General features: G+C 46.8%; 1 protein-coding gene across 1 annotated transcript in view; it reads right to left on the bottom strand.

The window, feature by feature from the left end:
• Positions 1-223: 223 nt before the first annotated feature.
• Positions 224-21068, bottom strand: part of ABCC9 (ATP binding cassette subfamily C member 9) — an 80964-nt gene continuing 60119 nt past the window's right edge. Inside the window, exons 29-39 of the mRNA XM_056845947.1 lie at positions 19232-19334; positions 13596-13697; positions 11541-11661; positions 10782-10912; positions 9248-9326; positions 5652-5760; positions 3908-4011; positions 2976-3109; positions 2329-2391; positions 1230-1396; positions 224-361 (exon numbers count right to left, since the gene is read on the bottom strand). Coding sequence (XP_056701925.1) covers positions 1259-1396; positions 2329-2391; positions 2976-3109; positions 3908-4011; positions 5652-5760; positions 9248-9326; positions 10782-10912; positions 11541-11661; positions 13596-13697; positions 19232-19334 — 1084 coding nt within the window. The 3' untranslated portion in view covers positions 224-361; positions 1230-1258. The remainder of the gene's footprint in view (positions 362-1229; positions 1397-2328; positions 2392-2975; positions 3110-3907; positions 4012-5651; positions 5761-9247; positions 9327-10781; positions 10913-11540; positions 11662-13595; positions 13698-19231; positions 19335-21068) is intronic.

Genomic DNA, 21068 nt, shown 5'->3' with positions numbered 1-21068 from the left:
GATCAAAGGGAAAAGAACAGGAGGATTCACTGACATTATGCAAAGAAGAATTTATTGCTTTGAAGCATACATCATGGGTTTCTATTTTATAAAACGTACAAATGCAAAATCCTTGGCAAAGTTTGCCGTGCTGCTATATTAAATAGAAAAAGATTTTTATTCCCCCTTTTGTTTTTAAAAAATAGTCATTAAAAAGCCAATGACATGCAATGAAGTGGCTTCTTCACATGTCAGCCCGAACGAAAGATGCAAAGATGCCATCTTCCTGAGCCAGCAGATTCTCCGGTGTGTCGTATTCCAAAATGTTCCCTCGTTTCATCACAATGACCAAGTCTGCAGTCAGGATAGTGTGGACCCGATGCTGCAATTAAAATAGATATAATGACAGCAGGATCTATTTATATTATCAGAATCTAGTTCATGCAGCTAGCATGGTGAAAGAGGGCATGTACCTTATATTACTTATAACAGTGCATGACTCCTGCACTGTATATATGATGACCCAATTTTTGTAGCCCCACTTTTCTCTGAGGAATGAGAATAATGCAAACTGGACCACCATGATTAATAGGCCTCTGTATGGAGTGACGTCACATGTTTCAAGCATAAGAAGAGTCCCATTGCATCAGCCCTACTGGATATCTGTCTGTCTGTCTGACTGACTAGCTAGGAAAAGGTGAAGGCAGCAGAAAAAGAGGAAGAGATAGATTGAATCTGGCTGTTAACGATTTGGAGGACATTGATTCATAGGGTCGTCATGAGTCAGAAGCGACTTGATGGTATTTAACACACACACACATACACATCTATCAACACCTTGAATTGGGCTAGGGAGTGGATGGTAGCCAGTTTAATTGCTGTAATATCGGGGTCAAACACTCCCAATAGCTTGTCTCAAAAAGCAGTCTAGCCCCAGCATTCTGCATTAGCTGCAGCTGCCGAACACTCTTCAAGGGTAGCCCCAAGTAGAGCACATTGCAACAGTCCAGTCTAGATGTAACTAAGGCATGGATCACTGTGGCTAGATCTGACTTGCCCAGGAACGGATGCAGCTGACACACCAGCCAATGCTGGGCAAAAGCATATGTTTGTCTCCAATCTCAATTCAGAAAAAATCAGTATCCGAGCTATTAAACATTCCTCAGAACGTCACGTTGCCTAAACAAAGTGCCAAGGTTGGCCATGCTTGAATGGAGAAAAGACGCAGATAGAGCTAAAGGCAGCAGTACCAGAAGCCAGAGTCCTGGGCCGAGAGTATCTACTTGTTGGTCTTCACCAAAGTGGTGAACAGGCCATCCTTTTTGAGGAGCAATTGGGAAGCGCTGTCGCACTCAACAAGGTCGCCGTCCGACAGGACCAAGACAAGGTTGGCGTCCAGGATTTGAGAGACGCGGTGCTGGAGACCAGAAAAGGTGGGAAGGGAAAGAATGAAAGAAGAACGGAATCAAGGTCAGAAGGGCAGGCAAAGAAGGCCAAGAGAACACCAAGCAAAGAACGGGAGATCTGAATATAAACAGAAACATACATTTTGGGTGGAGAATGTCAGCGGAAAGAACAGAGTCAGCAAGAAAGCACAGTGTTCTGTGTTAGAATCCAATGAACCGGTATTTACACATCCCCATAAGTCCTTCCTTAGATGGGTTTTCTCCCCACCTCACCCCGTCAACCCATTTATTTTTTTATTTATTTCAATTTATAGCCTGCCCTCGCCGGCCGAAGCCAGAGTCAGGGCTTTTATGGTAACAACCATAAAATGCCAGCAGCATCTCATTTCTCAGGAGACGCCAACCACTTCGGCCTGGTTCAAACATTACACAACCGTATGAATCTTCGATGTGATAATCCTACATATGTGTTGATATCTATGAATTCATTCCCTGGGAGGGGCATTGGCTCAGTGGTAGAGCCTCTGTTTGGCATGCAGAAGGTCCCCGGTTCAATCCCCAGCATCTCCAGTTAAAGGGACTAGGCAAGTAGGTGGGTGAAAGACCTCTACCTGAGACCCTGGAGAGCCGCTGCCAGTCTGAATGGACAATACTGACTTTGATGGACCAAGGGTCTGATTCAGTATGGGGCAGCTTCATGTGTGTTCATGTGATCTGCAAGGGACCTCAACTTGCCAGGACATGCTACAATTTGCATGGTCTCAGCATAATCACATAATCTAAACCCAGGATCTACAGAGCTTCTGAGACAGAAGGGTCTTCTTTGTGTGGATTCTGACTCATGAGCAAGTATGACTGATTTTGTTTCCTTCAGACCTGTTATCCGGTACAAAACAAGTTCAATATTGACTGGGCGAGAATGGAAAGGGAACCACATACTTACAGCGATTATTACCACTGTGCGCTCGGCAAAGGCAGTCATCACAACCTTCTGTAAAATATTTTCCTAGCAAAGAAGGGATGCAACAGTTAGCGTACTGGACAGCTTACACTACACTGTTTTCTTCAGCTATTAGAAGGAGGAGGAGGAGGAGAAGAAGAGTTGGTTTTTATATGCCGACTTTCTCTCCAACCTAAGGAAGAATCAAACCAGGTTACAATCACTTCCCCTCCCCCTCCCCACAACAGATACCCTGTGAGGTATGTGGGGCTGAGAGAGTGTGACTAGCCCTGGGTCACCCAGCTGGCTTCACGTGGAGGAGTGGGGAAACAGATCCAGTTCACCAGATTAGCCTCCGCCACTCATGTGGAGGAGCGGGGAATCAAACCTGGTTCTCCAGATCAGACTCCACCTTCCAAACCACCGCTCTTAACCACTACACTACGCCAATGGACCTCACACAGTAGGTTTAGGACTTCTAAGGGAACCTTAAACATTTAAATAAATAAATAAGTTTTAAGGAGGCATTTCAGGGCAGTGGCGGTATAGCTATGTTAACGTAAGTACTTATTTTAACATAAGAATTTCTTTAACGTAAAAACCTTGCTGCCTAAGCAAAAGTCAGAGGGGCCAGGATGCAAGACACTTACTGTGGCCATATCAATAGATGCCGTGGCTTCGTCCATGATGAGGATGCTGCTCTTACGTACAAAGGCTCTGGCCAGGCAGAAGAGCTGGCGCTGGCCGACACTAAAATTCTCTCCTCCTTCAGTTACCACCGCATCTGGAGAAGGATAAAGCCAAGAATGATAGCATTGGGTGACTGCCAATAACGGGCTTCGTTTGATTATCACGAGCCATGAATACCAAATGCTGGCCTGATCTGTGCAGGCCGCTGGACAACAGTGAGGGACACTTCTTACATTCCAGCCCAGAAATGGAAGGATTTGTCAACAGGGTGAGAACAAGTACCGGGAAAGATTGCTTAAATGTAAAGGTAGTCCCCTGTGCCAGCATGGGGTGATGTCACAGCCCGACGTTTACTAGGCAGTCAATGTTTACGGGTGGTTTGCCGTTGCCTTCCCCAGTCGTCTCCACTTTACCCCCAGCAAGCTGGGTACTCATTTTACCGACCTCGGAAGGATGGAAGGCTGAGTCAATCTTGAGCCGGCTATCTGAAACCGACTTCCGTCGGGATCAAACTCAGGCTGTGAGCAGAGCTTTTGACTGCAGTACTGCAGCTTTTCCACTCTGTGCCACAGGGTTGCTTACACAAATTAAACTACCCAGTTTTAAAACGATCTCAAACATTGTTAAGATCAAGACTACTAAATGCTTTCTTCTACTGTCAGCCTTCAAAAAGAACCATGTTTCTCGCCGGGGTTTTTGAGCGAAATTTAGATTTTACCGGCCTTCAGGCTTCCAATGAGATGAGATGGATTGTGTTTTGGATTTTGCACGGGCAAGTGCAGCTGCTTTCAACTTTTTTGGGAGCATCAAGTAGCCAATTAATTCCTTTGCATGCTGGGATGCTGTTTCTTTAATTTAAGCATGGTGGTGGAGCTAAATCAGATAGACACACCTAGACCTCCTGGCAACGACTTGACCATGTTCTTCAGCTGGGCAATCTCCAGGGCTTCCCAAAGGGTATCGTCTGTACATTTACACTCTGGATCCAGATTAAAGCTAAGGGGAAAGACATTCACAAATACTCAGCGGATGGTAATTGAATATACATCTTTGACTACTGCAGACCTCGTCGGTATTACACAGTATAGTTACTTTTAGCTAGAACCACCCATCCAGATGGGAAAAAAATTCTGTCCTAAGGGAGGTCATGGAATGAGCTATGGGTATGCATGCACCCTAGCTGACTTCTAGGGCTCCTCCTTCCCATTGGAAGATGAGGAAGTATGAATGGCAGAGACCACCAATCTATCCAAATTACAGTTCTGATCCTTTTCTATTGTAGGTTTCTACTATCATTCTTCAGAATAAGGGCAAAGGGCAAACTCCACTGTATAGGTGCCACTGTTTTTCTCATTGGGCATTTCCAGCTGAAGGGTACACCAAGTATTAGGCATCTAGCGAGAGACTCCAATTTGTTCTCTTTCCCCCCATTTTTAGGGTTCCCAACTGCCAGGTCGTGGCGGGCAATTGCCTGCCAATCAACAAGGCTGCCCGCCACCCATCTGTTGGATGGTGGGCAGAAACAGGAAGGGGGAGCGATTTGTGCGTGTGTGTGAGTGTGCAGTGCGATAACATTACTTCCGGGCTGACATTGTGCGGGACACTCTAGCAGTTTGCTTCCAAAACTCTATGGAGGAATGTTGCACCCAACAGCTCTTTAGCCTAGGAGACGTGGTATGAGGAAGGCCAGCGTGGTATAGTGGTTGAAGTGTTGGACTAGGATCTGGGAGACATAGGTTCAAATCCCTCCCTCTGCCCTGGAATTGTGCTTTTCAATCAGGACAATCAGACCCCCAAGACTGTTTATACTAGTGGCCACTGATATTTTTATTTATTTATACCCCGCTTTTCTCCCCAATGGGGCCCAATCCAACCTACATGTTTGTTCTCCCCTTATCCATTGTATCCTCATAACAGCCCTGTGAGGTAGGTTAAGCTGAGAATATGCGGCTGGCCCAAGGTCACCCAGCAAGCTTCATGATAGATGGGCTATAGTGAGGATAGATAGATAGTGGGGATTCGAACCTGCATCTTCCCAGACCCAAGTCTGATGCTCTGACCACTACACCACACTGGCTCATGATAGGGAAGGCTCCTCTAGGGATGGCAACACTATCTGGAGTAATTAATCACCAACTAGCCCTTGAATTGTGTTTCATAGAATCATAGAGTTGGAAGGGACCACCAGGGTCATGTAGTCAACCCCCTGCACAACACAGGAAATTCACAACTACCTCCTCCCCACACCCCCAATGACCTTTACTACATGTCCAAAAGATGACAAAAAAACTCCAGAATCCCTGGCCAAACTGGCCTGGAGGAAAATTGCTTCCTGACCCTAAAGTGGCAATTGGCATTATGATGGGCATGCAAGAAAGGGCCACAAGAGCCAAACACTGACGCAACCCTTTCTGCCCTCCCTCTTATGATCTGCCTAATTTCACAGAATCAGCATTGCCGACAGATGGCCATCTAGTCTCTGCTTAAAAACCTCCAAAGAAGGAGAGCCCACCGCCTCCTGAGGTTCAGTTCATTCTCTCATTGCCTCTTGGCCATAGCGTCAAAGTCTTGGCCCAGAATGGAGAGAGCTACTGCTACTGGGCTAGACAATGAAACATTGAGAGTTCGGCCCTTACCGAATGGAACCGCTGAACAATATGGGGTCTTGGAGGATTATGGACAGCCTGGAGCGCAACATGTGGAGGGGCAGCTTTGAAATGTCGATCCCGTCGATAACAATCTTCCCTGCATGGAATGACAAAGAGCATAGGTGGTGAGATACAGAATGGAACAGGCTTTCTGTGTTCCAATAAGAAACAGACCCCAAGGTGGAGAGTAGCTAGAGCTGCCAATCTCCAAGCGGGCCCTGGAGTTCTCCCAGAATTACAACTGATCTCCAGATGGCAGAGACCAGTTCCCCTGGAGAAAATGGCTGCTCAGGAGGGTGGAATCTGTGGCATTATACCCTGCTGAGATCTCCCCCTCCCAGACCGTGCCCTCCCCAGGCTCTACTCCCCAAATCTCCAGGATTATCCCATTATGGAGTTGGCAACCCTAGGGAAAAAACGATGACAGCTTAGACCAGGCCACAGATTTATATAAAGGCTTTACAATACGGCTAGAAGAGAAGAGTTGGTTTTTATACGCCGATTTTGTCTCCCTTTCAAGGAGAATCAAACCGGCTTACAATGTCCTTCCCTTCCTCTCCCCACAACAGACACCTTGTGAGGTAGGTGGGGCTAAGACAGTTTGGAGAGTAGGGTTACCAACCTCCAGGTAGCAGCTGGAGATCTCCCCCTACTACAACTGATCTCTGGCCAATAGAGATCAGTTCACCTGGAGAAAATGGCAGCTTTGGCAATTGGACTCTATGGAATTGAAGTCCATCCCCTCCCCAAACACCACCCTTCTCCAGCTCCACCCAAAAAGCCTCCCGCCGGTGGTGAAGAGGGACCTGGCAACCCTATCAGAGAGAACTGTGACTAGCCCAAGGTCACCCAGCTTGCTTCATGTGTAGGAGTGGGGAAACCAACCCGGTTCACCAGATTAGTGTCCGCCGCTCATGTGGTGGAATGGGGAATCAAACACGGTTCTCCAAATTAGAATTCACCGCTTCTAACCACTATACCACGTGTTCTTCTGTGGTAGCAAAATAAAATAGGGGTCCAGTAGTGCCTTAAAGCCTAAATATTTATTCCGGCATGTTCTTTCGTGAGTCTGAAAGCGCATGCCGGAATAAATTGCATGAGTCTTGAAGGTGCCATTGGACTTCTGTTTTGTTTTATTACAATACCATCCCTCTGGTTTTGAACCTCATCATCCCTTGCACGGAACAATTCTAGAACAAGCAAAACCAAACAAAACAAGGATCAGCAGCAAAGACGCATGTTGCCTCCAAATCCAGGTTTTCGCTCAGCTAAACGGGGAAAAAACTCTTTGACGATCCAACTCATAGCAAAAGGGAATTATTGAACAACCCCCCCCCCCGGTTTACTCTTCCCTTCTGCTTTCTGTTTCCTGTAAAGGAAATATTTTGATTCTGCAGGGCATGATTAATGATGGTGCTGAAGCACAAGCAGAGCCGCAGCTGACATTATTGGAGGCTGATTCAGTCCAGCAATAGGATCTGGCTTCTTGCCCGTCTCACCTCTTCATTGGGGATGACTGGAAGCGTGAGCCTGGAGCCACAGGAAGAACAAACTGGAAGCAAATAAATGTTCAGCCATCCTTGAGCTATAGGTGTGTTTATATCATGGAAATGGCAGGGAAGGATTTGAGAATAGTAAGGTTGGATGAACCTTTGCTTCTCGCTTCTTTTTTAGTTTCCTATGGCCTTTTATGCATGCCTGTTTCCCTCACGGTCACCCCTCCAACGACTTTGGGTCTTTGTTTTGATTAGGCATGCCATTTCCGACTGTCAGCGGTCGCCTCGCTCTCCCCCTGCGTTTCCCCGCATTTGGCCTGCGTTTTCAAATTTGTGATAAAACAGGTCCCTGAAAATGCGGGCAAAATGCGGGGAAACACAGGGGGAGAGCAAGGTAACCGCTGATAGTCAGAAATGGCATGCATAATCAAAACAAGTTGTCGGGGGGTGACCGAGAGGGAAACAGCTGTGCATAAAAGGCCTTTGTTGCCATTGGAAGGGAAGGCAGCATGGTATAGCCCCATCTCGTCAGATCTCAGAAGCTAAGCAGGATCAGCCCTGGTTAGTATTTGGATGGGAGGTACCACCAAGGAATACCAGGGTTGCTATGCAGAGGAAGGCACTGGCAAATCACCTCTGTTGGTCTCTTGCCCTGAAAACCTCATAAGGGGTGGCCATAAGTCGGCTGCGACTTGACGGCACTTTACATGCACACATGTTGCTATTGTTCTGACCTGGATGGCTCAGGCTGGCCTGATCGTGTCAGATTTTGGAAGCTAAGCTGGGACAGTCCTGGTTAGTACTTGGATGGCAGATCACCAAGAAAGTCTGGGGTTGCTACGCAGAGGCAGGCAATGGCAAACCACCTCTCTTGAAAACCCTACAGCAGGGGTGGGGAACGTCAAGGCCGGGGGTTGTTTAAGGCCCGTGAAATCACTTGGTCTGGCCCTTTGTGGGTCCTGGCAGATCTCTAGCTCAGAAGGATCTAAGACTGGTGATCCACCCCCTCCCGCAGACAGGAATAGCCTCTATTTAAGGCTGTTGTGAGTTTATTTTGCCGAGAAAAGGAACCTTCCCCCCCCCTTGCAGAAGAGTTGTTAGCTATGGAACTGCTAGGACCGCCCAAGAAACTGTGTTAACCCTTTCCCACCCGGGCTGTGGAGAAAAGTATTCCCTCTGTACTACAAGAGAGCTGGGGGCGGATGTGGTGACAATGGAAGGGTTAAAGGGGGCAGGGCCAGAAGGCGTGTGGGGGGGAGTTCTTAGCCAGTGTGTCCTCGTTTCACCCCTGCAGGCGGAGGTAGCAGGAGCCGGCTGTAGAATCCGGCCCTGACCATGTGGAGCAGGAGCAACTCCGGCATGTGGCTGGATGGCGACGCCCGACTGGTGCGACAGACTATCCTGTGTCACCAGGTGGGTGAGTGCATCAATGGTTGGATACCTGCCTGCTTGCCCAAGGGGATGTCATCTGGGGCAGCTGCCTGCTTGGGGCTTGGTCGGCTAATTTTTAAGTTGATAATTTTGTATGGCCCACAAATGATGTTATAAATATCCAAATGACCCTTGGCGGAAAAAAGGTGCCCCACCCCTGCCCTACAGGGTTGCCATAAATTGGTTCCAATTTAATGGCACTTTCCACTACTCTGTTGTCACTGGGAACTTTTTTTTGTTGTAATCCTTGTTATCGCTGATGATTTCTATTTGTCAATTAAATCATTTTCAATCCATGTATACATAATATACCATTTATAAATAACAGATGCAAAAAAGAACATTAAAAATAGGATACATTTAATGGGGAAATGTTGGTTCAAGACAATGGGGGGAAAGTAAGAATCCCAGGCTCAATTGGCACGAGGGAGAAGCAAAACTGAAACAGAGAATATCGAGATGAAACTAGAAGGTTCAAAATTGGGTAGCATCCCAACTAGTAAGTGAAAACAGGTAGCACTTCTAAAATCAGACTTGCAGGTAGGGGGGAAAAAAGGAGAGGTTTATCAAACCCTTGATTGGCCACTACATGTATTGGTGGATCTCAAGCTATGAAGGGCTATCCTAAGAAAGCGAGAACTATTTGCCATTCCTTACCGTCAAATATGTCCACCATCCTGAAGAAAGCCAAGGATAATGAGGATTTCCCACTGCCGGTGCGACCACAGATGCCCACCTATGAGAGGAAACCCAGTGGGGAGATTTCAAAACTCTGAATATTTCACCTCACATGAACGCATGAAGCTTCCTTATACAAGATCAGACCATTGGTCTTTCCATGTCAGTACTATGACTGTCAATGACTCTCCAGGGTCCCCGACAGAGGTATTTCCCATCACCTACTACGCGATCTTTCAACAGAAGATGCCAAAGACTTGAAGCTGGGACACTCTGCATTCAAAGCCAATGCTCTTCCCCTGAGCCATGGCCTCTCCCTATTCAGTGGGGCTGCCTTATAATGTGTCAGACCATTGGTCTATCCAGTTCAGCACTATCTACTCCGATTGGCAGTGGCTCACCAGGGAGTCAGGTGGAGGCCTTTCACATCACCTGCTCCTCCAACTGCACTGGCATAAAGAAAGGATGGACGGCAAGCAATCCCATGCTTTTTAGGGCACCTTAATGACCTGAGTGAGCAGGGCCATTGCCTGGCAAATGAAATGATCCGCTTTGTATGCTCGACGAAAGCAGTCATAACCCGCAACAACTAAGCACTTATTGTGCAAGGACAAAGCTGTTCGACACAGAACTGTGCATGCAGTGAACTTCACCATGGAACATCAAGGTGAACCGATCAGGAGGAGAAGAAGAGTTGGTTTTCATATGCCGACTTTCGCTACCACTTAAGGGAGAATCAAACTGGCTTACAATCACCTTCCCTTCCCATCCCCACAACAGACACCCTGTGTGGTAGGTGGGGCTGAGAGAGCTCTAAGAGAGCTGTGACTAGCCCAAGGTCACCCAGCAGGCTTCATGTGGAAAAGTGGGGAAACAAATCTGGTTCTCCAGATCAGAGTCCATGTCAAGATAGCAAGTCATTGCATATCAGGAACTGTGAGGTCAGGAACACATTGCACTGTGGGAAACTGGATTGAGCTGGATAGAGCAGGTGTTGTTCATGAACTGATGCAAGAAGGTGCAATGATTAAGCAAATGGGTCAGCTGTGTGCTGATTGGTTCCTGTACACCTGAAATGTATAAATGTACTGAGGAATGTAACCAACGTGCGGGAGATAGTTGGTGGAGTGTCGAGAGTGTGTGAGTTGGATTTTATGCACTATAAATAAACAGTCACTGGCTTTTTGTAGCTTGGCTGTTTCTGGATTCTATACTAAGGACTCTATAATTAATCCGCCAAGCTCCTCGCGACAGTCCACCACTCCAAACCACTGCTCTTAACCACTACACTACGCTGCTTTATCTGGCACGTAACTGAAGGAATTCAAACAAGGTACAGTCACTCGGTTAACATGTTCTCCGTAAACTCCTTTGCATGCCTAACTATATGTTGGTTTACCTGCGTAAGCCATGTTGGGTGTGTTTATGAAAAAGTGGCCTACAAGTGTTCTAAATAAATGAATGATGGTCGTAATAGCTGTCCTGATAAAAGGGAGTAAATGAAAGGAGAAACCTTCTGGCCAGGTTTGATGTAAGCCTTGACATGCTTCAGAACGGGTTTGAGGTTGTTTTCGTAACGGACACACAGGTTGTCAATCTTGATTTCCCCTTCTTGCGGCCAGTCTTTGGGGACTTGAGAAACATCTGAAAGATGGTAAAGGAGGTAGACGTGAACACCGGCATGCTGTGCCCACATTATAGCTGATCACGCAGTAACAGTCAATCAGCATAAAAAGCATAAGGACAACAAAAACGAAGTCACTGTAAATTAAAAGGGCCAGCAGTAAAAGTCTGAACAAGGGAATGGCATGAGGCCCCAAGCAATCAACCATACAAATGTCTGAGAAAAGAGCAAAATTTTGGCCGCTCAAAAATTAAGAGGCTTGGCCCGAGGTGGAGGAAAATTAAGAGGCTTGGCCTGAGGTGGAGGATAATGAGTGGCCATTCATAGACAAGGTGCCACAATAAAGAAAGCCATCCTTTGTGACCGCCCATCTTGCTTCAAAAGGAGAAAGTCCTCTGATTGTTTATAAGAAAATAAAATAATTCTCGGCACCCTCAAAAGGAGCATATCAGGCTAAGCATGAACTCCGCTGCCCAACTTCTAGTTTTCTAAGTATAGGGAGATTTATTTTAAAAACTGTGGAACATGAGACCATGTCTGCTGTTTGTTTGCACTAGGCTTTAGTCAATATGACCTCCTTCTGGGAGATGAAATAGCAGGACATTTCGAAATTATCTGTGCACTTAAAAATGGATTCCGCCATCTTACCCATGGTGCCTTCATAGTTCTCTGACTCCATGTTGAGGAAACTGTTCACTTTTTTCACCGCGCCCATTTGTACTTCCAGGTCTGCCAGGTTTCTCACCACCCAGTTTAAATAGTTTGTGATCTGAAATAGAACAGGAGAATAAGGAAAGGATGTAGAGTGTGGTCAAAAACGCATGGCTTGCGATTCTCCCGCGAACGTTGCGAATCTTTGTGGTCGTAAAGCGTGGTTGTCTCCCGCCTGCGGGTCCAACCAACTTCCGCTGTGAGACTTCCCCTGGTTTCTGACGGGCAGGGGTTACCTCCCTCTCCCCCGTGTATCCCTGCGTTTTGCCCGTGTTTTCAGGGACCTGTTTTATCTCGAATTTGAAAATGCGGGGGAATTGTAGGGGGAGAGCGAGGCGACCTCTGACGGTCAGAAACGGCATGCGTAATCAAAGCAAAGATCCAAAGTCATTGGAGGGGTGGCTGCGAGGGAAACAGCCATGCGTAAAAGGCCTCTGTTGTTGGTCTCCCATTTTTTCTTCAAGGGTTTCCCGTGTTTTTTCAAACCATCTTACAAAACATGTAAGAAACTGAAAGAAAAACCAGGAAAGAAATGACCTGCAAATGATTCCGTGCATAAGGAAGCGGGGGGGGGGGGGGACACCATTCAGTTAAAAAGACAAGCTGCAGCAAAAATGCGAGGCGGAAAAGCCATGGCGCAAAAAAAAAGCACAAATATATTTTATTACTAGGGTTGCCAGGTCCCTCCTTGCCATCGGCGCGAGGTTTTTGGGGCAGAGCCTGAGGAGGGCGGGGTTTGGGGAGGGGAGGGAGTTCAATGCCATAAGGAACTGATTTATATCAGCTGGAGATCAGCTGTAATAGCAGAAGATCTCCAGATAGTACCTGGAGGTTGGCAACCCTATTTATTACTCAGTTAAAATTCCCTAAAATTCCCTACAGTCACTCGATGTGCCCCTTCTTCTGGACGAGGGAGGGAGGGATAGGCAAATGGGAGTAAAGGGAAATATTCGTATTTATCTGTTCACGTGTTTTAAACTTCCCAGCCTGCCTTTAAACTGACGTTAGCCCCCTCCGAAGCATCGTGCGGCAAAATAGCAACGTAACATTTCAGATATTCAAAGTGGGCCTCATGTTGAGTCTCAGAAGGTCAGAGATCACTAGAGATCACTGAATAGTAATACACAGTCCACTGAAATCTCAGCACACTCTCCGGGCTTTTTTTCATTGGGAGCATTCAGGGCCTGGGAATCTCTGTGACTGTACGTGTTTTTTTTTAATTAGCTCCTAAACTCTGAAGCCACTCCAAGCTGTTCCAAACTCCCTCGGTCCTGGCTTGAATCCATAACTCAGAAGATTGTTTCTTCCCGTACTGAGGCAGTTGGGAAGAGAACCGTGGTTCTCCAAGGGTATAGCCCGCTATGAAGGGATATGGCACAAGACCCATCAAGAAGAAGAAGAAGAAGAAGAATTGGTTTTTATATGCTGACTTTCTCTACCACTTAAGGAAGAATAAAACCAGCTTACAATCACCTTCCCTTCCCCTCTCCACAACAGACACTAGGGTTGCCTGGTCCCTCTTTGCTACCGGTGGGAGGTTTTGGGGGCATAGCCTGAGGAGGGTGGGGTTTTGACAGGGGAGGGACTTCAATGCCATAGAGTCCAATTGCCAAAGTGGCCATTTTCTCCAAGGGAACTGATCTCTATCGGCGGGAGATCAGTTGTAATAGAAGATCTCCAGCTACTACCCGGAGGTTGGCAACCCTAACAGACACCCTGTGAGGTAGGTGGGGCTGAGAGAGCTCTGCGAGACCTGTGACTAACCCAAGGTCACTCAGCTGGCTAAATATGTAGGAGTGGGGAAACCAACCCAGTTCACCAGATTAGCTTCCGCCGCTCATGTGGAGGGGTGGGGAATCAAACCCAGTTCTCCAGATTAGAGCCCAGCGCTCCAATGCTCCAGTGCAATCCTATTCAATTCTATGAGGCTTGTTTTAGGGAATTTCTTTGGATTACGCCCAAGAGGGCCTTAAGCTTTGCTTTTGTACTGACCGTCAAGGCATAGAGAAGACCCAAACCCATGAGTCCGGAAGCGGGTCCTTCAGCAATGGAGGCCACGGCCGCAGTGAGAACAATGAAAGCCCCCAGATAGTCCTGAGAAGAAAAAGGAAATGTGCACGTCATTGAAAAGAGGAGAGGGACTGTGCTTCAGGGCAAATCATATGAAATATTAATAATGCACAGCAGATCCAATACGTTTCTACTGGTACCGCAAACCGGCTCTGCTCCAACTTCCTCCATAAGGGGCGGCCCTGAAAATACTGGCAACGAGAAGGCTGGAATGAATGCAACTCATCCAATTCTAGTGCAACCCTATCCCGAACTACTCCAAAGCCTAGATTCAAGTCCATCAGCACCTTAGAGACCAACAAGATTTTCAGGGTATGAGCATTTGTGAGTCAGAGCTCCCTTCGTCAGATACTGAGGAAAGGATATCAGATATCTGACGAAGGCAGCTCTGACTCTCTCTAAGGTGCGGCTGGATTTATATCTGGGCTTTGGAGAAGTTCGAGATAGATGAAGAAGGAGGAGGAGAAGAGTTGGTTTTTATACCCCACTTTTCTCTACCTTTCAGGTGTCACAAAGCGGCTTACAATCACCTTCCCTCCCCCTCCCCACAACATGCACCTTGTGAGGCAGATGAGGCTGAGAGAGTTTGGAGAGAACTGTGACTAGCCCAAGGTCACCCAGCATGCTTCATGTGGAGGAGTGGGAAATCAAACCTGGTTCTCCAGATTAGAGTCTGCCACTCTTAACCACTATACCACGCTGGCTCTCTAGGAACTAGGGACCATCCAGGTCAGGCCTCATATATATATATATATATACGCTATTTAATTGCATTTATTCATAATTAAAAATTGTCTCAAATATTCATAAAATAAAAATATAAAAAGCTAGCGTTTGTTATCCCAGTGCTTTTGAACTTATTGGCTTGGATTCAAACTAACATTTCTGAGGGAGAAAGCCTTTCCCTCCCGGAGCATGAGTTTCCCACTTCCCGTGGCTACCCGAAATTTCCAGAAATCTTGTTCCTCAGATTGGGGGGGGGGGCATTTGGGGCTGCCATGGAAGGAGAGAGGTGGTAAAATCACACTCCCCCCGTGGAAGTGCTTGCACCTGAAGAAAATGTTAGTCTGGATCCAACCGATTGACTGGAACACTGTTTCGTAGGAAGACAGAGTAGCATTTAGCGTGCTGGGCTAAGACTGGACAGATCAAGGAACAAATCCCCTCCATCGTGAAGCTCCCTAGGGGATCTTGGGCCTTTCACTCTCTCTCTCTCTCAGCCTAATCTACCTCGAAGGGTTGTTGTGAGGATAAACCAGAGGTGGAAGAGTGATGTGCACCACCTGGAGCTCCTTGGAGGAAGAATGAGATAAAAATGTGACAGAAGTAGCTGAGAACATAAGAACATTGGTTAGAATCCTGCTGCATGTCCACAAGTAATAGGGCTAGAGAGTAGAGCGTATATTGTATATTTTGACAATTCATCTGAAGAAGGTACTGGGCCCAGTACTTTTCAATGTTTTTATAAATGATCTGGATGAGGGTGTGGAGGGACTACTCATTAAATTTGCAGGTGACTCCAAATTGGGAAGAGCAGCAAACACACCAGAAGATAGAGACAGAATGCAGCGAGATCTGAAAAGTGGGGGGATGCGAATAACATGCAATTCAACAAGGATAAGTGCCGAGTTCTACATCTGGGTAACAAAAATGAGGGACACACATACTGGATGGGGGATACACTTCTGGGTAGCAGTGTGTGTGAACAAGATCTTGGGGTACCGGTGGACCGTAAATTACATATGAGCAGACAGTATGATGCAGCGACAAAAAAGGCTAATGCGATTTTGGGGTGTATCAACAGAGGCATCACATCCAAATCGCAAGATGTCATGGTCCTGCTGTACACTGCATTGGTCAGGCCACACCTGGAATATTGTGTGCCGTTCTGGAGGCCCCATGTCAAAAAGGTTGTGGACAGGATGGAGCGGGTGCAGAGGAGAGCGATGAGGATGATCAGGGGCCTGGAGACCAAGCCCTACAGGAAAGGCTGAGGGAGTTGGGAATGTTTAGTCTGGAGAAGAGGAGGTTGAGGGGGGACAGGATTGCTCTCTTGAAGTATCTGAAGGGTTGTCACTTAGAGGAGGGCAGGGAGCTGTTCCTGTTGGCAGCACAGGATAGGACTCATAATAATGGGTTTAAATTGCAGGCAGAAAGGTACCGGCTGGATATTAAGAATTTTTTTTTACAGAAAGAGTTGTTTGACAGTGGAATCAGCTACCTAGGGAGGTGGTGAGCTCCCCCTTACTGGCAGTCTGTAAGCAGAGGCTGGACAAGCACTTGTCAGGGACGCTCTAGGCTGATCCTGCATTGAGCAGGGGGTTGGACTAGATGGCCTGTATGACCCCTTCCAACTCTATGATTCTAAGGTTTAGATATAGGAATCACTTGCAAATGTAATTCCATAATCAGGATGAACGCCATGTGAATCAGTCTTCAAGGACAGGACTTTGGGTTGTGGACAGCCCCCTTAGTGGCTTGGAATTTGACCTCTATTCCATGAAATAAATGCCTCCAGTGTTTTCCAATGGATGGGAAGCAGGAATGAGGGGGCAGAGGCTATGTGGTCTCATTTGCCAGCATGGTATCCCCTGATGTTACAGTTTGCAAATTCCAAGGCAGCTCAAAGACAAAACATGTTGAAGTCCAGCCCTCGTAAGGGTACTAATTATAACTTTATTTTGGAAAGTTAAACGCAAAGACATTTTGGCTAATATTGTGAGTGGATTGGTCTTGAGCATACAGGTTTGACAACAGAGGGATCTTAGCAACAGAAAGTGTAGTGGTTATGAGCGGTGGTTTGGAGCGGTGGACTCTGATCTGGAGAACCAGGTTTGATTCCCCACTCCTCCACATGAGAGGCGGAGGCGAATCCGGTGAACTGGATTTGTTTCCCCACTCATACACATGAAGCCAGCTGGGTGACCTTGGGCTAGTCACTGCTCTCTCAGACCCACCTAGCTCACAGGGTGTCTTTTGGGGGAAGGGGGAGGTGATTGTAAGCCGGTTTGATTCTCTCTTAAGTGGTAGAACTTACTCCAAATAGGCTTGGAATTCAATCTGCCTGTGAAATCTCACCTAAAGTAAACTGTGAAATGAATTTGGGATGTGTGTGCCCACACATGCATGCAGGCTTCGTTTCCTCCACTAGTGAAATTGGTAGGGTTGCCAACCTCCTGGTGGTGGCTGGAGATCTCCTGCTATTACCACTGATCTCCAGTCAATAGAGATCAGTTCACCTGGAGAAAATGGCCGCTTGGGCAATTGGACTCTATGGCGTTGAAGTCCCTCCCCTCCCCAAACCTCGCCCCCCTCAGGCTCGGCCCAAAAAATTTCCTGCTGGTGGCAATGAGGGAGCTGGCCACCCTATAAGCAGGCCTTATAGGGCTTCCCAAACTCTCACTAGATTTCTTCCTCTTGTGAGACTTCGGCCAACATTTTGGTGGCCTAAGGAACTGCTGCCATTGGCAGGATTGCCAGGGTTATCCCAAATGATGGACAAACTCTCTTGAGAAGAGGGAATCTTAGGAGACTTAAGCCCTGTACGAAGAAGTTGGTTTTTATACCCTGATTTTCTCTACGTTTTAAGGAGACTCAAAGTGGCTTACAATCACCTTCCCCTCCCCTCCCCACAACAGACAACTTGTGAGGTGGGTGAGGCTGAGAGAGCTCTAACAGAGCTGTGACTAGCCCAAGGTCCCGCAGTAGGCTTCATGTGGAGGAGTGGGAATCAAATCCGGTTCTCCAGGTTAGAGTATTCCACCCTTAACCACTACACCACTCTGACTCTCATTTGTAGTTTGCTGTGCTGTATTTGAAGAGTCATAGGAAAGAGGAAACAAGAAGCCGTTTCTGGCTTCAAGTTGTAGAGATAGGGCCACCAGACTTCCCTCAAGCAGGCTTAGTTGCCTGCTGCAGCTCCAAGAGGTGGTGGGAGAATTTTTTTTTAATGGTGATGTCGTCTGCATTGCTCCATCACTTCTGAGGAAAACCCAGAAGTGACATGAGGTAGGTCTAGGAACCCCCAGGATCTCTATGGTTTTACCATAGAGTTTCCAGGGATTCCTAGAGCTACCCTACATCACTTCTTGGTTTTCAATGCAAGTGCCGTAGCAACGCAGCTGAAATCTCACCCCCTCATGTCCCTGCCTCCAACCCTCCTGCCAGTAGCCATTACAACTGATCTCCAGCCGATAGAGATCAGTTCACCTGGAGAAAATGGCCACTTTGGCAATTGGACTCTATGGCATTGAAGTCCCTCCCCTCTGCAAACCCCACCCCCTTCATGCTCTGCCCCCAAAATCTCCAGGTATTTCCCAAACTAGAGCTGGCAACCCTACCTTAGTAGTAACTTTACTAAGTGTCTTTATGAAATATTATCCTTACATAATCCAATATGTGGATAATAATACTGGACCTTGGTGGTATCTTTAGTTGGGATGTAAGAAAACGTCCGAGAGGTATTGCACTAGGCTTTAAAAAATTCAGTTTGCTTCCCTTGAAGTTCCTGAGATGGTATGCTTTTTGGAGAAATTCAGCAACAGCCTCGAGATGTGTGGAACCCTTCAGAGAAAATTTTGCTAGCCTTACTGAAACTCTTTTATATCTCCTCCCCACAAATTCCTCAAAATGTTTACTCAAGTAGTACCTTCAGCTTTGCCTTTGGTAGTAGTTCTCGATTTGCTGATGCTGGGAAAATCCTGTCAGGAGTCTCTTAGATTAGCATGAAATGACGTGGAGTGGGGAGAGGGGACATTGTGAATGCTGGCTGATCAGGTTACGGGCCCTCCCCTCATGATCTGGGTTTTCTGTCTACCACATTTTTATTCTGACTTTCTTCCGTGGTCCTCAGGGTGGTGTACGTGATTCTGCCTCTTCATTTTGTCTTCACGACACCAACTCTGTGAGGGATGTTGGGCTGAGAAAGTGACTGGCCCAAGAAACCTGGCCTCCCTAACCACTACACCACTTTGGCCTTTTATGCATGGCTGTTTCCCTTGCAGTCACCCCTCCGACAACTTCGAGTCTTTGTGTTGATTATGCATGCTGTTTTTGACCATTAGAGGTTGCCTTGCTCTCCACCTGCATTTCCCTGTGTTTTGCCCATGTTTTCAAATTTGAGATAAAACAGGTCTCTGAAAATGTGGGCAAAATGCGGGGAAATGCAGGGGGAGAGCGAGGTGACCTCCGACAGTTGGAAACAGCATGCATAATCAAAACAAAGCCCTGAAGTTGTCGAAGGGGTGACTGCAAGGGTAGCAGCCATGCATAAAAACCATTTGAAGCCAATTGCCACAGACCCGCCACCCCACACTTTGTTAGCGGTTTGCTTTTATAACCTCTTCTGAACGATAGTCAACACAGCAGCGAACAAAGACGTTCTTGGCCTTGCCGAGAAACTCATAACAAACTCAAGACTGAGCTATTTTGAGGACTGTTGCTCATGACCTCGTCTGGGTTTCCCAGATGCATCCCAGCTACAAGTCTTTCACATCAAGCCAAAGTAAGTGGTCGGTGGAAAGGTTTCACAACCCCGGCAAAGACAATGCCGCACGTACCGTTCTGACCTCCAGCCATCTGTTGGCAGCCGACAGAAACAAGTACGCAATGTTGTTGGTGTCCGTCAGTTCCAGCATACGTTGTTTAAACCTGGCTTCGTGCCTGTGGATGACGAAAAAGGGCTCTCGCGTTAGCAATTCACGGTTCGCACAATTTCGATGTTACAACAAGCGCTACAGATCGCAGGGCTCAGCCGTCCAAAATCACTGATGAACCCACCTTTGACAAAAGGTTGTGGTAAGCACTTTTTAAAGAAAGAAATTAAATCAGGGCCTATGAAGCTGCCCTATCCTGCGTTTGACCATTCACAAAAAATCACACAAAAAAAATCACAAAATCACAAAAGGTTGGAAGAGACCACAAGGGCCATCCAGTCCAACCCCCTGCCATGCAGGATCCCACAATCAAGGCACTCCTGACAGATGGCCATCCAACCTCTGCTTAAGGACCTCCAAAGATGGGGTTCAACTCCCCACCCCACCCCACAAGCCATCTCAGACCATTATTCAACCAATGTCAGTATTGGCCTTTTGTGCATGGATGTTTCCCTCGCGGTCACCCCTCCGATGACTTCCGGTCTTTATTTTGATTCTGTGGTTTCCGTCCGTCAGAGGTCACCTTGTTCTCTCCCTGCATTTCCTACACTTTGCCTGCGTTTTTCAAATTTGTGATAAAACAGGTCCCTGAAAATGGGGGCAAAATGCGTGGAAACGCGTGGGGAGAGCGAGGTGACCTCTGCCTATTCGTTTTCACTGGAGATATGGGGGATTAATCCTGCAAACTTCTGCATGCAAAGCAGACCTTCTTCCACTGAGTCACAGCCCTAGTTGACCTTCATGGTGTGCACTGATAATACAAAAATCCAAGCATGTCAAATTCATGGTTGCTGTTTCGGAGCAGGCGCATGAAGAAGAGTCCAGCATTACATTGTCTTCTTTCTCGGTCCACGCACCGTCCCAGGCTAGGGTTGCCATCTCCCTCTTTTCTACCAGCAGGCAGTTTTTGGGGCGGAGCCTGAGGAGGGCTGGGTTTGGGGAGGGGAGGGACTTCAATGCCATAGAGTCCAATTGCCAAAGCAGCCATTTTCTCCAGGTGAACTGATCTCTCTCGGCTGAAGATCAGTCGTAATAGCGGGAGATCTCCAGCCACCACCTAGAGGTTTATATAAATTGCTACAATTTATAACATGGAGTCACAACTAACCACTTACTAAATATAACAACCACAACAAACTATCCTACTATATACAATATATGTTACAACAACCTGGCTGGAACAAACCAGACTAATGATTCTATATCTTGGTTAGACTTTATGTCACTTTCAATCATTAAAGGGAAATTCTTGTATTCTCTTCAGGCTTTACGATTGTGTTTCTGACCTTATAGAATACGATGCCACCATGAGATGATGCCAAAGAATAAAGAGGGGATACGGCCGTTTTGAATTATTTTGATTAAATTCTTCATTAGTCCCTCAAAAATCAGTCATCATATAATGTCTCCAGCTTGAATATTACATGTTTGCCATAAATTTAAGCAGGATAATAGCCAGTTCCCATGTAGGGTAACACATTTGTTGTTCTAATATATATTGTATATAGAAGGATAGTTTGTTGTGGTTGTTATATTTAGTAAGTGGTTAGTTGTGACTCCATGTTATAAGTTGTAGCAATGTATATAAATATTTGCACTTTGTAATACTCATTCGCTCCTGTGCTGATTTCCAAACCCTTATGGTACGAGCACAGTGGTGTCTTTGATCCTACCCCCTAGAGGTTGGCAACCCTATCCCAGGCTCCCATCCCACCCAACACACTGGCCGAGATCAGTAGCA

Source organism: Euleptes europaea, chromosome 3 (genome assembly GCF_029931775.1).
Source record: "Euleptes europaea isolate rEulEur1 chromosome 3, rEulEur1.hap1, whole genome shotgun sequence".
Lineage (NCBI taxonomy): Eukaryota > Metazoa > Chordata > Lepidosauria > Squamata > Sphaerodactylidae > Euleptes > Euleptes europaea.
This window is presented reverse-complemented; position numbering and strand designations above follow the sequence as displayed.